Source organism: Vulpes vulpes, chromosome 13, assembly GCF_048418805.1.
Source record: "Vulpes vulpes isolate BD-2025 chromosome 13, VulVul3, whole genome shotgun sequence".
In the NCBI taxonomy this organism is placed as follows: Eukaryota; Metazoa; Chordata; class Mammalia; order Carnivora; family Canidae; genus Vulpes; species Vulpes vulpes.
The window spans coordinates 153395117-153409912 of NC_132792.1; the positions used below are offsets into that span (position 1 = coordinate 153395117).

Here is a 14796-nt window from a genome sequence, read left to right on the forward strand (position 1 = left end):
GGGGTCCAGGCTGTGGACAAGATGGGCTCAGCAATCCATGTGAGGAGACGGACTGTTTGCAGCTATACTCAAAAGGAATCTTTAGCTATTAAAATGGGAGACAAATGAGCCAGTCCTCCTAAGTCTCTGAGACCCCTTCTCTGATCTTGATTTTTATGACAGGAATCAGCTGCTGGAATTCTAGGATCTCCACAGTAGTTAAAGAAGGAGACACAGCTGAACCCCATTGCGACAAGTCAGTAGATAAGCTGGGAAAGACGGGACAAGTGGTAAAAATCGCCTGGGGCATGGACAGGGCAGTAAGTGCAGGAGCAGAAGTAAACAAAATTGCCCACTAACCACTGCGTCCCAATCCCAGCTAACCCAATTAGGGGCAATGCAAGCATCTTGGAGAAAGAAACCCCCAACCTCCTTCTCAAACTCCAGCGCAGTGGTGATGGAATTCATTGTTGGTGAGAGCATCCTCATCTCCATGGCAGTTCAGTGTGATGTCACCACTTTGCATTGCTATAGCAACAGAAATGCAGTCACAGGCAGCAAGTTTTAGCCAAAAAAAAAAAAAAAAAAAGGCGGGTCTCCTTGACAGCAAAGATTCCATTTTATTGCCAAACACTCTCTTACCCTTCTCTACACCTGGCATTCACAGCAAAAAGTCACAGAATCACGTTCTATCCCCCTGCTTTTAGTATGGTAAACTGAGGCCCACAGGGAATAAGCGCTACAGTGAAGGTCACAAAATTAGCCGGTGGAAGAGCCAGGCTTAGAGCCCCACCTCATCATTCTTAGTCCATTTTCATTGTTTTACTTGCTGAATCCTAAGATGTTAGGGAGCGCCAGTCAGTGTGGCCTAAGCTCAGAGACAAAACAACTTTGGATAGATCTGGAAGGGGATAAAACTGATCAGCACGGGGAAGAGGAGACGTAGATGGGCTACTGCACCCAAAACGCAGCAGCGTGTTAGCCCGTCACCCCCTGGATGGAGACCCATCCACCCAAATGTAAAGGGAGTGACCACCAGATGGCACCAGATTGCAGACCCAGCGGTGTCCCCTCCAGGTTGGTCTAGTTGTCAAAACCTAGATTTGTGGAGCTGGCAAGGAGCAGAAAGACCAACCCCACCTACAAAACCCAACTCCATCATAATGGTCTGGCCACCCCCAGCCCCCAGGTGAAGCGGTTACGGCTACCCTGGTGAGAAATGCAGGAGCCACACACCTACGGCTACCTATGCCTGGCTACTTGGAGAGAAGACAAAATTACCATATTGTGAACAACCCCAAAGCCCAGAAATGCAGGTGATTGAACCAGCCGTTGACACTCAAATGTGACTTAAGAGCTTGAAATAACGGGCAATTTAAGCACTTGAAAATAACACTCACATTTAACATTGTGCCTTTCAAAACCATTTCCTACACATTATCTTGTTTGATGCTAAACAGCCCTGTGGAGCAGACGGGAAAGTTTTATTACAGACGGAATGAGGAACTTGCAATGCAGAAAGCGAAGTGACTTCCTCAAGGCGACCCCAGTGGCAGTGGCGAGAGGGGACTGCTTGTCTGCCCAATTTCTATCCCCGTACTTGTCCGTCTTCTAAGTGCCTTAGGAGCTATTCTCTTGTAAGTGGTGGGATGCTGGTAAATGTTTATGCATCAGAGATCGAGAAAGAAAAGTAAAAACCCAGTATGGAGCATTTGCCGATTTCTTTGGTGTAAATACTCTATCCGTGGCTGATTTCAAGCTATGAACGCGATGCCAACCACTTGCAAAATTCCTGAAAATGTAAATGATCAGCGCCCATGAGCTGATGCAGGCCAGCTCTAGTTCACCGCCGCTTTATAAGTTATATTATTTCCACTTCGGACTTTTTGTTTGTTTGTTTGGAGTTTTCTGGTCCTATGAACATCTTCAAAGAAGAACCCAGAGTTCTCAATGCTGGGAGACGCCCCACGAATGAACCCCCCTGAGGGAGGGACCAGGATAACAGACTGCCACCATGACACACGGGCTACCTGGCACCCTTACCTTCCCCATCCGTTCTCGTCTCTTTGCCTCTTACTATCTTCATCTTTGCAGGTGCCTGTCTTGTGTCAACAGCGCCTTCCGCTGCCATTGGTGCAAGTACCGGAACCTCTGCACGCATGACCCCACCACCTGCTCCTTCCAGGAGGGCCGGATCAATATTTCAGAGGTAAGCCAGGCTCACCTTGGCATGACGATGTTCCCGGTGAATCTGAGTGGCCCTCCCTTTTCAGATGGGCAGTCCAAGCCCAGCGGCTTGGCCATCTCTTTGCCCTGACCCGTCTTGGTCTTCTTCCCAGAGACTCTGTGTGTTAGAAAGCCCCATTACTATAAAACTAAAAAAAAAAAAAAAAAAAAAGTGGCAGAAAATACCCCAGAGGGAGAGAAATGTGCTGTATCTTCTAGATGCTTAAGAGTCTCTACATTCAAAGGCTCAGGAGGAACTAAGGGTTGACACTAAAAGCCGAGAGGACATATCCAACCAACCAGACTCCATTGTCTAGAAGAAGGCAGTGGACGACATTTATTCTTTGAGTCTAAGCCCTTTGCTTGGCTGCAGACATAGTCCAATTCAATAGAACATTCACTCTCAACCATTCTTTCATGCCAACCTCTCTTCCAACTCTAAGTTTCAATGATTCTTTGACTCTGATGTATGACTGGGTGGGTGGCCTTAGAGAAAGAGAAGGAAATACAGCTGATGAAAAGAACCAGGCCCTGCTAAAGAACCAGGCCCTGCCAGTTTGAATATACAGTCAGTGTTCCATCCCTAAGGCCTGACCCACCTTTGTTATCAACACAGCAAAATACCGAACTGCTTGTCTCTCCAATGAATATCGCATCCAATGATTATTCGTGGATGTTGACTTTCTTACACACTCATGTGTTAGGAAAATGAAGCCTGCTTGGTCATTTTCCCTTTCTTGTGCTTCATGTTCCTCGCACCCTACCATGGCCAGTGGTTGGGTTTGAACAACCGTAGAGACCTGTGTATTCATCCAAGTTGCACATGCGCGTATACACATGCTCCCCTCTTCTTCCACCTTTTAGAAAATCTGCAAAAATAAATGTGACAGTGTAGCATTTGCATAGTCCACTGTACTCTTTCTAGAAGCTTCTTTTTTTAAGATTTTATTTCTATTTATTTGAGAGAGAGAGCATGAGCAGTGGGAGGGGCAGAGGGAGAGAGAGAGAGAGAGAGAGAGAGAGAGAGAGAGAGAAGAAGACTCCCCACTGAGCAGGAAGCCCGGCTCTAGAAGGATCATGACCTGAGCCGCAGGCAGCCAATTAACCAACTGAGCCACCCAGGGGCTCCTAGGCTAGAAGCTTCGTGAGGGCAAGGGCTATATTTTATCTTAAAATCCTCAGTGTGGTCTTCAGTGAATGTTTGCCGAATACATGCTTGAAAGACTGGATGAAGGAATGGCCGTTTTACCCAAATGCCATTGATAGGGAGGGTTCCTTGGATATACTTGTCCAGGATTTCAGGAAATAGAGTCTTATGGAAAAAAAACAAAAATAGAGACTTATGTGTCTCCTAATCTTGATAGAGATGCCCGTTGTTCCCATGAATAAACCTAAGAAAGTAGACCTCGATCTACATATTTCAAATCGTCATAATACGTACTTTAAATATCTTATAATTGTATTTGTCAATGATACCTCAAAAAGCCAAAAGTAAATACATAAATAAATAAGAAAATAGTAGGCCTTGAACCATTCCTCAAACACACCCCCCCATGGCCTTGAATTCTTAGTTTCTCAAATAATGTTTCACATTCAGCCAGAAAAAAAAAAAAAAAGGAATTTGCCTGTCTTGAAAGAGAGATACATAGATGGTGCCTACAGGTGGTATTTAAGACAGGCCATCTGCAGGTGCCCCAGCGTGATGGAACCAGTTATCTAGTGCCCTGAAAACCTTTCAGAAGCGGATTTCCCTCCAGCCAGTTGGTGTGCTTTGAGGCCCCTGACCTGAAAGTACCACCCTGGTCTTAGTGGACACTGGAAATTAATCCCAGCCCTGAGATTCTGCAAGGAGATGGAACTGCTTTCAGGCAAATCTTCTTACTCAGAGGAAAGGGCCCAAAGGCTATGGGTATGGAGTGGAGGATGGTTAACGCAGCCAGGGAGGAGAGGCCGACCAGGAACAGCAGACGCCGCAGGCGAGGCTGCTCAGAGGCGAGGCCTGGCAGTGAGAAGACCGAGGTGAAGGGTCTCAGAAACTGACCTTCACATGGGCCACTTCTCAACTTCTAAGTTGCGTAATAAAATAAAGCAAGGCAGACCACAAAACGCAGAGAGAGAGACGTGCAGACCTAGACGAGAAAGAGCAGCTGCTTCATTTTCGTCCCGGGGCTCCCCCTCGGGCAGAGAGAAACCCAAAGCCAGGCCTGAGCGCGGCCTGCAGCTGGGGTGAGGGCAGGAGGGGTGGTGCACAGAGCAAGACAAATAAACTCTGCTGGGGTGTGGAGGCCAGAAGGCTAATTGGAAACACGCCGGCCTCCCTCATGCCCTTTAGAAGTCACTGGAACACGGTTCCCTCTCAGCCACAGGGGAGACACTGAAATGTTCCAGAGAGCTGGGCCTAAGAGGAGCCGTTGCCACCACCCGGCCAGGCAGGATTGACTTCAGGCCGCGGGAGCCCTGGGGGGAATCCCAAAGGCTTCCCATCTCCTTGCAGTTTCACTTTCCTTCCTGAATGGCTGTTGCTTTGGGGTGGAGCGGTCCTCTGTGCCCCCCTCACGTCCCCACCTCCCCTGAGTGGGGACCCGGCCGACTGCCGTTCTCTTCCCCCTGGTGGGTGCACGACCCTGGCTCAGGCCCGGGGAGTGGCTTTCTGGAGGCCGGTGGTGGAAGCCCCGTCTGCCTCTGGCTCCTCACTTGGCTCAGGAAAGAAAATAGGTTCAGGTTCCCAGCAAGCTTGGGAAGGCCACAGCCCCAGCCGCCTCGGATACCGCTGGGGCTCTCGGCCACCACCATGCGCACACCCCTTCCCGGCAAATAGCTCCCAGGCCCTGCTCTTTTCGGTCCAAAGCTCTGCTTCTGGGGCACCCCATTCCTGACAATGTGGGCCACAGCAAAAGTGCACGTGCCCCGCCTGGGTGAGGTTTTCCTTACTGTATTAGGAGTCTGATCTGATGTCTTTAGGTTTTTCTGGTGACTGGAAATCCCTTAGAGTATAAGAATATCTCTTATACTTCCAGTAAGGGCCCCCTAACTTTGAATCCAAATTTTTCTGTCAACTTCCTCGAAACAAAGATAACTGGTAAGGTCCACTGATGTATAGAGCAACGTTAATGGACCCCACATTGGGGAGTCTCTCTCATGTGACAGGTGTTCTCAAAGCGTGTACGTCAGGTCAGGGTAGGGAAACGGCAGGAGCAGCGTCACCCGGGTACTCGTTAGGAATTCAAATTCCTGGGCCCTATCCCCAATGAGTCCAAAGATTGAGAATCACTGACATGTGGCATCTCAATTGATTCTCAGAACGGGCCTGCAGTTTCACATAACTCATATTTGACATATGTAGTAACCAAGATGCTAAAAATTTAGGTTTTTTGCCCAAGGCTACAGAGAACTCCGGCATCCAAAAAAGCTGAGTACAGTATGCTTTCTGCAGGAAATCAGAGCCAGTTAACTTGTTGGTCTCCATGGTCACAGCCACACTTGCCGGCCGGATCCCAATTTGGCTTTTATGCTGTTTGGTCATGAGGTGGTTCAGGGTATGCAGGGACTGGCACAAACCCATCTCCACTGTCGGAGAGACGGCCCATGGAAGATGGGTTAATAGTGCCACTTCCAGGTACACAGCCAGCCAGCTCATGAGGTACATCTGCCTACTTCTTTCCGGAGGTCTGATGGACCGAGTCTATGCTCAGGCCTGACACAAAAGTACCTCATTCAGAATAAAAATATTGGCAGTGAACGCGTATCGAGTGCTTATTATATATGCCACATTTCACATATATATGTATATATATACACACACACACATTTAATCTACTCTATGAAATGGATTCTTTGGGGACATCTGGGTGGCTTAGGGGTTGAGCGTCTGCCTTTGGCGCAGGTCGTGATCCTGGGGTCCTGGGATCGAGTCCCACATCAGGCTCCCCTGCTTCTCCCTCTGCCTGTGTCTCTACCTCTCTCTGTGTGTCTCTCATGAATAAATAAATAAAATCTTGGAAAAAAAAAAAAGAAATGGATTCTATTACAGATAAGCAAACCGAGGTTTAGCTAAGTTAAATAATGTTCCTAAGATCATCAGATAAATGCAGAAGGCATGACTCAGAGTAAATGTCCCCAGGGTGGCCGCGGGTAAGTCGTAGTCCTTCGATCCTGTATTCACATACACACGCGCATGCACACACAAGAAATACTCAGTGATGTTCGTGTTGTTAATCCAGTTTGTTGCCACTTTCAACATGCTTTCGTAATCCTCTTTCATGCCATCTAGGGCTGTCAGGTATTACTGGCCCCATTTTATAGATGAGGAAACTGAATTTCAACTGAACCATCTCTTGAGCTCCTTTAAGGTTATGAGCCAGACCTTTCCACCGCTCAGAGCACAGCCAAATCTCCGATGGGGCCCCCAAAGCCTCTGCCTCCCTGGGCCGGATCAAGCTGTGACATGGTGTTAGCAAGCGGGCGTGCGCAGGAGTATGTATGGCTTTCAGCTTTAAAAGCTCATCTCCCTCCATGGCTAAACCAGGCCTAGTGAGATGTAGATACATAAATATCTTCTTTACGCCCTGTCCCAGGGGAAAGATAGAACCAAATAAATCCGATTAGCTTCCCAGGATACTGGCTTCTCTCTCTCTTTGAAGTCCAGTGGGTGAAGATAATGCCATTTCCACGTGGGAGAAGTCGTTTCCGAGGGCCGAAGGGTCCCCCCGCGCCGAAAGCTGGAGAAGCTCAGCTAAACGGGGTGGGCGACGCGGCCACGAGGCGCGCGGGGCTCCCAGGCCAGGGTCACTGCCCTCCCCGGAGCCGGGACTCCTCCTGCCCAGCCTACCCCCACCCCTGGGTTATTCCCAAATAGGACATCTGTTCATCTTGACAGAAACTCAGATTGCTGCCAAGGAGGTGATCCTGCTGCCAGTTGGCGTAGAGACAGAGAGAGGCGTAAGATGACCTAAAGACAGCGGAGAGCAGCAGTAGCGACCCGCATTCTCACAATCCCAACAACCGTCTTAAGATTCTGCAGGAAAAGCACAGCGTGATTATTGCACACTTACTCTCAGGACAGCGACTGTGTGTGTGCTCACAGAAGCCATCGGGCGGCAAGTGGCCTCGTTGTATCTGATGAAACCCGCTGCCCTCCTCAAGGCCCTAAGGCATTGACGTTCCCACAAGTTGGCGGTGTTCTGGGCTGCTGGCCTTCCTGTCCCCGCCCTCATCTGTCACTACTGCCCTTGCTATTCCCGGGACTGGCTGTGTCCTTGTTACTATAGTCACCTGAGCCCCTCGCAACCCCAGGGATCTGTATCTTCCCCTGGTTCCCCAGAAGACAGCACGCCTGCCTGCCAACCCCTTCTTCCCTTTACCCTACAGGATAAAAGGAAGAATCTGACTCCGTGTGGCCTGAGAGAAATAGCAAAAACAAAACAATACAAAACAAAAAACAAGCAAAGGATAACACATCTGTTTCTAATGAGGCAATCTTAGAACTTATTTAGGCATTTAGGAAGGCCATAATCAAGGTCTTTTAAAAAAAAGATTATTTATTTATTCCTGAGAGACACAGAGAAAGAGGCAGAGACACAGGCAGAGGGAGAAGCAGGCTCCCTGTGGGGATGCTGATGTGAGACTTGATCCCAGGACCCCAGGATCACGCCCTGAGCTGAAGGCAGACGCTCAACCACTGAGCCACCCGGGTGCCCCTCATTGTCTTTAAATTTAGTCCCAGAAGGTCTGAAATAGCAGACCATGGGACTCTTTCCTAAAACTTCAGAATCTCTTTAAAAAAAAAAAAAAAAAAAAGGAACTCGTAAGGATGACTCATAAAGTGTCTTCTTAGGATTCGCCAAACTCCAGGTTGGACCAGACTTAACCCAGACAGAGAGATGAGGATGTGCACGTGTGTGTGTGTGTGTATGTGTGTGTGTATCTTATATAAATATATATGGAATACAATCAATATATGTATAAATATACATGTGATATGTATGTATAATTGTCAAAGTTAAAAGGATTCTACAGTCTTGTTTACTAAGCCAAGACATCATACTTCCAGAAACACGTCTTTAAGGCTGTGCTGCTGAAATTGGAATTTGTTCTTTGAGCTCATTAGAGATGAAAAACAGCTAGTCATCACTTATAATGGATCAACTAGTTCTGTGTCTGAAAATTTATCCTCTCTGTCTGTCCCAGACACACACACACACACACACACACACACCCTCATGCCTCAGCCCTATTTCTAGTCTAAATTAAAATTTTAATTTGTTAGACCCAACGGGAATTTTTTAGTCGCCGATAGGAAGTAGTTATCTCTTTTTCTATCCTTTTCCAGGGTATGCCTGGGTTTCCCTAAAGTGGTGTTCATTTTTTTTTTCTTGGCTATAAATATATGACTCTGTCAAGAGTGCCCTCAGGGCATGAAAGTAAACGTGCAGCAAAGAGCAAGTTTCTGAGTTGGCAGCTTGAGTGACTGGCTTCTAAACAGGGACCCATCTGCTCCAGGGTTGCCTTATGATCCTGCCTCTTATAGAGGCCTTGCCTGCTAGGTGTCCTCATGTGCAGTTAGCCCGCAGGTGACGGAGGCCACCAGTGACCCTGGGAGTACATCCAGGTCCTGCTCCTTGCGTTTCTGTGGAAAATTTCCCCGGCGTTTCGTAGGCTGTCAGGATTCCTTACTAGATTCAGACGTGCCCACGTAGTGATCATGTGACCCCAGAAACAGTGACTGTCTCCAGCCCAGCTTTGGAAATCAATCTCCTTCTCAAGTCTCTTGGTACCCAGAAGACCGGGCTCCACCCTCATACCTGAAGACCGTAGGAAGCTGAAGCTAGAGGTGGAAAGGAAGTTTGTGAATTTTTTATGCCTTGCTCCCTTTTCTCGTTTTCTGTTTGCTGTCCCGCCAGCAATGACCAACGTCCACTACATGTCAGGAGCTGGGACAAAGACTGGGGGTGCTGAGGTGAATGAGATGCAGCTTGATCCTCCAGGCTGACATGCCAGTGAGGAAGACGAGACAACGAGAAATTGCAACTTTTTTTTTTTTAAGATTTTGTTTATTTATTCATGAGAGACACAGAGAGAGAAAGAGAGAGAGAGAGAGAGGCAGAGACACAGGTAGAGGGAGAACCAGACTCCCTGCGGGGAGCCCGATGTGGGACTGGATCCCAGGACCCCGGGATCACACCCTGAGCCGAAGGCAGGTGCTAAACTGCTGAGCCACCCAGGGATCCCCAAGAAATTGCAACTCTTAAGGCTAAATGCCATCGTGGGAGAACCCCATCCTGAAGGCCAGGTCAGGGAAAGGGTCAGGGACAGCTTTCCAGAAAAGGAGCTGCAGCGCTGAATTTGAAGGCTAATTCTGAGGCCTTCCACCACAGAGGAGCTGAGGCAGGGGCCGGGAGGTCAACGAGGGGCAGGGGGTGGCCGTCCGCGGTTCTGGTGGAGAGAAAAGCTCTTCAAAGAGCCGGAGGCCCGTAAGTCAAGGACAGGGCCCCTCAGACCTATCTGAAGTCCCGTGCAGCTGGAGTAGGATGCTCGAGAGCCACAGGGTAGGAAGGAGGGTGGTGAGGCCTTGCACCTGAGGCCCGGACAAGAGAAGCACCTGCCTCTGGCCTCCCTGTGTCCTCCTGGGTCTCCTCCCAGGTCCGCATCGAAGGCCATTGTGCATCACTGCCTGCGTCATGAAAGGCTCCTTACCGGGGAGCACCTTTAGCATCGGGATGGGGACATTCTCCCTGGGTCAGGACCGTCTGGCACGTGGCAGGAAGTTCAGCAGTCCTGGCCCTAGGGCTCTAATGCCAGCAACACCCCCAGCAGAACAGCTACATGAACCCCCACATGGTCCCAAGTGCTCCCTCTGAGAACCACTGGCTGCAGAGGGGAAGGGGATGGGGGCCAGGCACCTCCTTCGAGAAGCTCCCCAGCTGGTCCCTGGAGATGGAGACGGGAGAGGCTGCGCGTGGAGGCGGCTGGCCCCGACCATGCTCACTGCCAGGGGCTGCCGGGCTGTCTTCCCCACGAGGCCGAGAGTGGGCAGGGGGTCAGAGCTGTGGGAAGGTGGCAGCCTGACCTCTGGCAACATCTAGGAAAGAACTCCAGAAAATCAGGCCTGCGCTCCCACGTCCTGGGTCGATCCTGGTCCTTCCCACGGCCCCTCCCCACCAAGACTTTTTTTTTTTTTTTCGGTTTTGTTTTGCGGAGCAACACGGCATTCATGCAGGGCCTGGTAATGAAATGAGATAAAAAGCCAGAGCAAGTGTTTAGAGCGTTGCCGGGAGGGCTGATCCCTGCTTTCTGGAAAGGCCGACTCAGCCGGAGCCGAGAAGCTGAAGCTGCCGATAACGGGACGCCTCGGGCCGGACCGTGCACGGGGGACAGCAGCCGGGGAGGGCACGAAACCGGGAGGTGGGGGGTCCAGGTTGGGGACAGGGACACGCAGGGGGCCGCTTTTATGCTGTGTGGCGGGAGATAAAATCCACAGCCTGGCACACCGGTGCTTGGAAATTAATTCCTACATTGCAACATGCGCACCAGAGCGGGGACAACTTGTGGGCTGGGGATGACAAGATCGACGCCCCAGGAGCCAAGAGATAGATTTCATTTTCCCTGCCCGCTCCCCGTGCCCCCGCAGTGAGGTGCATCCTTCTCGGGGGCAGCCCCCCCCCGCCCCCGGGTGCAAGAGGGTCTGGCCGGGCACCTGGCTCCTGCCCCCTGCCCTGGTGGCGGCACGTGAGCCAGGACAGACGGTGCCTCTCTGCTTGCTCCCCCAGGACTGTCCCCAGCTGGTGCCCACGGAGGAGATTCTGATCCCAGTCGGAGAGGTAAAGCCGATCACCCTGAAGGCTCGAAACCTGCCCCAGCCTCAGTCGGGCCAGCGAGGCTACGAGTGTGTGCTCAACATCCAGGGCGCCGTCCACCGCGTGCCCGCCCTGCGCTTCAACAGCTCCAGCGTCCAGTGCCAGAACAGTTCGGTAAGAGGGTCACCCTCCCGCCCTGGGGCTCTCTCGCCCACCCGTGCCAAGGCCTCAGCCTGACCCGCCCCGGCTCCCAGAGCCTTCCAGGCCCACAGGCTGACCCCGCATGCCCGGGACAGAGGAGCGTGCCAGCACCCAGCACCCTCGCCCGGAGCAGAGCAGCTTAATGGTGACAGAGGTGGCCGAGTGCTGTGAGCACCCCATGGCATCCGTGGAGAGCTTTGTGCACTGAGGTTTTTTTTTTCTTTTTTTTTTTTTTTGGTTTCTGAGTTTAGAGAGATCTCATGGCCTTCAGGGAAACTGCAGCCAAAGCCATGGACTGGGCCGCACACGCGCCCCGTCGCCACTTAGGCGTAAGCCCGAGGAAAGCCCCCCAGGAGCTCAGCAGAAGCGGAGTGGCAGGAGGGGAGCGGGAGGGGAGAAGGAGGCAGCAGGGACTTTCCGGAGCGGCAAGGGTTAAATCAGTCCCGCATGCCAGACAGAAAGCACGAGGTGTTTAATTATAATACTAGCCCGGAGAAGATCTTTTTATCTGCCAACCCCTGTCTCTGACTATGGGGGGTCAGCTGGAGATGGGGGCGATGTGACAAAGGTGTTGAGGGAAGCTAATTCGCCTGGGAGAGATAAAGAGAATCTGGGCTTCTTATCAGGGGGCTGTCAGATTCCCAGGTCACAGGCGCTTGATAGAATTTGTAATCAGTGGAAGGCTGCCAAGCACGAGGCGAAGGTGGGATGAGAAAGAAACGCAAGGGGACAAAGGGAGGAAGCCGGCAGGAAGGGCCGGGGGCAGGAGGGCAGCCGGTAACACGGGTGGCCTGACAGCTGAGTGGCCAGGGCAGGGCAGGTCTCGGGAGGGGACCCCAGAGAGCTCTTCTGCACCGAGGGCCAGGGGCCGGGCCACCAGGGGGCCGACTCCTGAAGTGTGTGCAGCGCCTGCGAGTCCTCTGCGGGACCAGCAAGGGAGGGAGAGTGGACTCCTGGGCCCAGCTGGGGGCCTTTCATGCTCGGGCTGCTCAGATCTGTGACCAGAAGCTCTGAGCCCTTTCCCCGATGGACTCGTGGCCAAAGTAAAGCTCACGTGCAGGGAGAGGACCCCTGTGGCCCCCCAGCCCACCACCAGCCGCTGGGGCTCCTGTTTGTTGTGTATATGCTCCGCCCCGGGCTCTGGTGGGGTTCACAGAGCAGGACCTGCTAGAGACGCTGGACTCGTCCGTGAAAGGATGCAGAGCAGCTCTCAGGATGTGAGAGACAATCTGGCAAGGCCAGGGGACGGGGAGGCGGGGGACAGGGGGCTGGCAGGCACGTCAGAGCAGACCCCCTGGGGATGGTGGGTCTGAGCAGGACCGGAAGAGCAGGGGCAGGTTGAAGGGTGGAGGCTGTAGGGAGAGAGAGGTGTGAGCTGGAACAGAGGCAGAGAGGTGCTGGGGCAGGTGGGTCTGAGGACAGGTGGGTGCGAAGATTTCTGTAGGTGGGCAGTGGAAGAGAAGGTTGGAGAAGTGAGTCTGGATTTGGATTATGGGAGCCAGTGAGCACACGCTAATGGGTTTGGGCTGGATCCCGTTGGCATTAGGGACTGGGAGTCAGGGGAAGGTGCATTAGAGTCAACTTGAGCAGCGAATGGGGTTCCCCTGACTCTCCCTCTGCTCCGTTCTCAGCCCAGAGGGAGCCAGAGTCCCTCGTTTCTTTCCTGCTGTAGTCCTGGCCCCCCAGAACGCCAGCAACATCCCTGAGCCCCCCGAGCCATGTGCCCTCTGCCCCTCTCCCCGCAGTACCAGTACGACGGGATGGACATCAGCAACCTGGCCGTGGACTTCGCCGTGGTGTGGAATGGCAATTTCATCATCGACAACCCGCAGGACCTGAAAGGTTAGCAGCCACTTCCGGGTAGAGTTTTGATCTTTTCGTGACCCCCGGGAAAGACTGGGGCGGAGGGATCAGAGCCAGCCAGACGCTGTGCCATGAATAATACACTCCCTCTGTCAGCGGAACTCTTCAGAGGATCCTAAAGCAACATTTGGAGCCATCAAAGGAGTCCTGTTGGGAACCCTGTTTTATTACAACCAGAGCATCCGCCAGGCGGCTGCCGGCTCATCGCATTTTTCTTTGGCTCCCAGAGACTTTGAAGTGTCTGTAGAACCTGACCTAGGAGAGCAGCAAACAGGAATGTCCTGCCAGCTTCCAGGGAAATAGAGATTCTGTTTCCAATTAGGGTCCGATTCCCCTCTCCTTGGTCCGGTCCCTGCACAAAGAAGGTTTGTAAGGCTGCACCCCTAGTCCTGAGGCAGCTTGGGCAGGACGAGCATGAGGACTCGAACCCACAGCTGTTGCGGGGAAGCTCAGGAGATTGACCCGGGAGGGACACTCCACGAGGGCCACCCTTGTGTATCGTCCTGTAGACGCACGTACAGCACCTCCCATGTGCCAGGTAGGCATTACCCTCCACACAGCAAGTATGAGCATGCCACTCTGCTCTCAGGAGTGACAAAAGCAACTGCAATTTGATGAGCACGCCCGGTGTGGGTAGGCACTCACTCGGTAATTTTTTTGAGATTATCCTTCTTAATCCTCGCTCGTAACAGCCCTGAGAGATACACACTAGTATTATTCTCATTTGATAGATAAGGAAACCGAGACCCAAAGAGGTTAAGAAATGGACCGAGGGTACTCACTTCAGCAGCACGCAGGCTGAAATTGGAGCGGCGGACAAGCAAATTCACAAAGCGCTGCTCTATCCTTTTAAGACAAATATTAAGATATTTGTCTTAAATATTTAAATCTTACCAAAAAAAAAAAGTCAAACTCCTACAGAGACTAGAAAAGTAATTGCTGGAGGTTGGAGGGGAAATAAAAAGGTTGTTAAAAGGGTGCAAACTTTCAGCTGTAAGATGGATAAAGTCTGAGGATCTAGTGCAAAGCACAGTGTCTATAGCTGAGAACACGGCATTGTATGATTGGAAGTTACTAAAAGACTACAACCTGGATATTTATTTGTAATCGCCACATGTATGTGCGTGTATACATATATGATGTGTGTGTGTGTATATATATATGGTGATGGATATGTTAATTAGCTAGATAGGAAGAACCCTTGCACCATGTATATATAAAATATATCCAATCATCATGGTATATACTTAAATACCTTATAATTTCTTTTTGTCAATTATACCTCAATAAAGCTGAAAAAGGAAAGAAAAAAATAGGCTGAATCAGAAAGTAAGAGCCAGGATCTGGACCAAGGATATCCAATCTCAGCGCTCACATGCTTGACCCCCCAACCCTGTCCTTCCAGCAGCTCGGGCCACTGGGGGACATGAAGCCTTCTGCCCTCCAGAAGCCTCTCCCCGCACCATGGGCCACGGCTCACTACACTTCAAGTAGCTAGGGCTGCCCCAGCTTCTCCCTCAGCCTGAGGGTCGCCCATGGGTGCAGAGAGGGGACCAGGGCCACCAGAGCCCCCACCCACACGCTGGCACAGAAATCGATGCCACTTATTCCGGGAGAAAGAAACTGAGCCAGGGAGATTTTTGTTCTCTTTCTCCTCATACCCAGGCCAAATTTCCTCACTGCTGAGAGGTAGACATTCTCCCCGCTGAGGATCTGGGCTTAGTTCCCAGAGGTT

General features: G+C 51.4%; 1 protein-coding gene across 1 annotated transcript in view; it reads left to right on the forward strand.

Moving 5' to 3' along the window:
- Positions 1-14796, forward strand: part of PLXNA2 (plexin A2) — a 207888-nt gene that overhangs the window by 141270 nt on the left and 51822 nt on the right. Inside the window, exons 9-11 of the mRNA XM_025982299.2 lie at positions 2074-2188; positions 10971-11171; positions 12944-13040. Of these exons, the coding sequence (XP_025838084.1) occupies positions 2074-2188; positions 10971-11171; positions 12944-13040 (413 nt within the window). The remainder of the gene's footprint in view (positions 1-2073; positions 2189-10970; positions 11172-12943; positions 13041-14796) is intronic.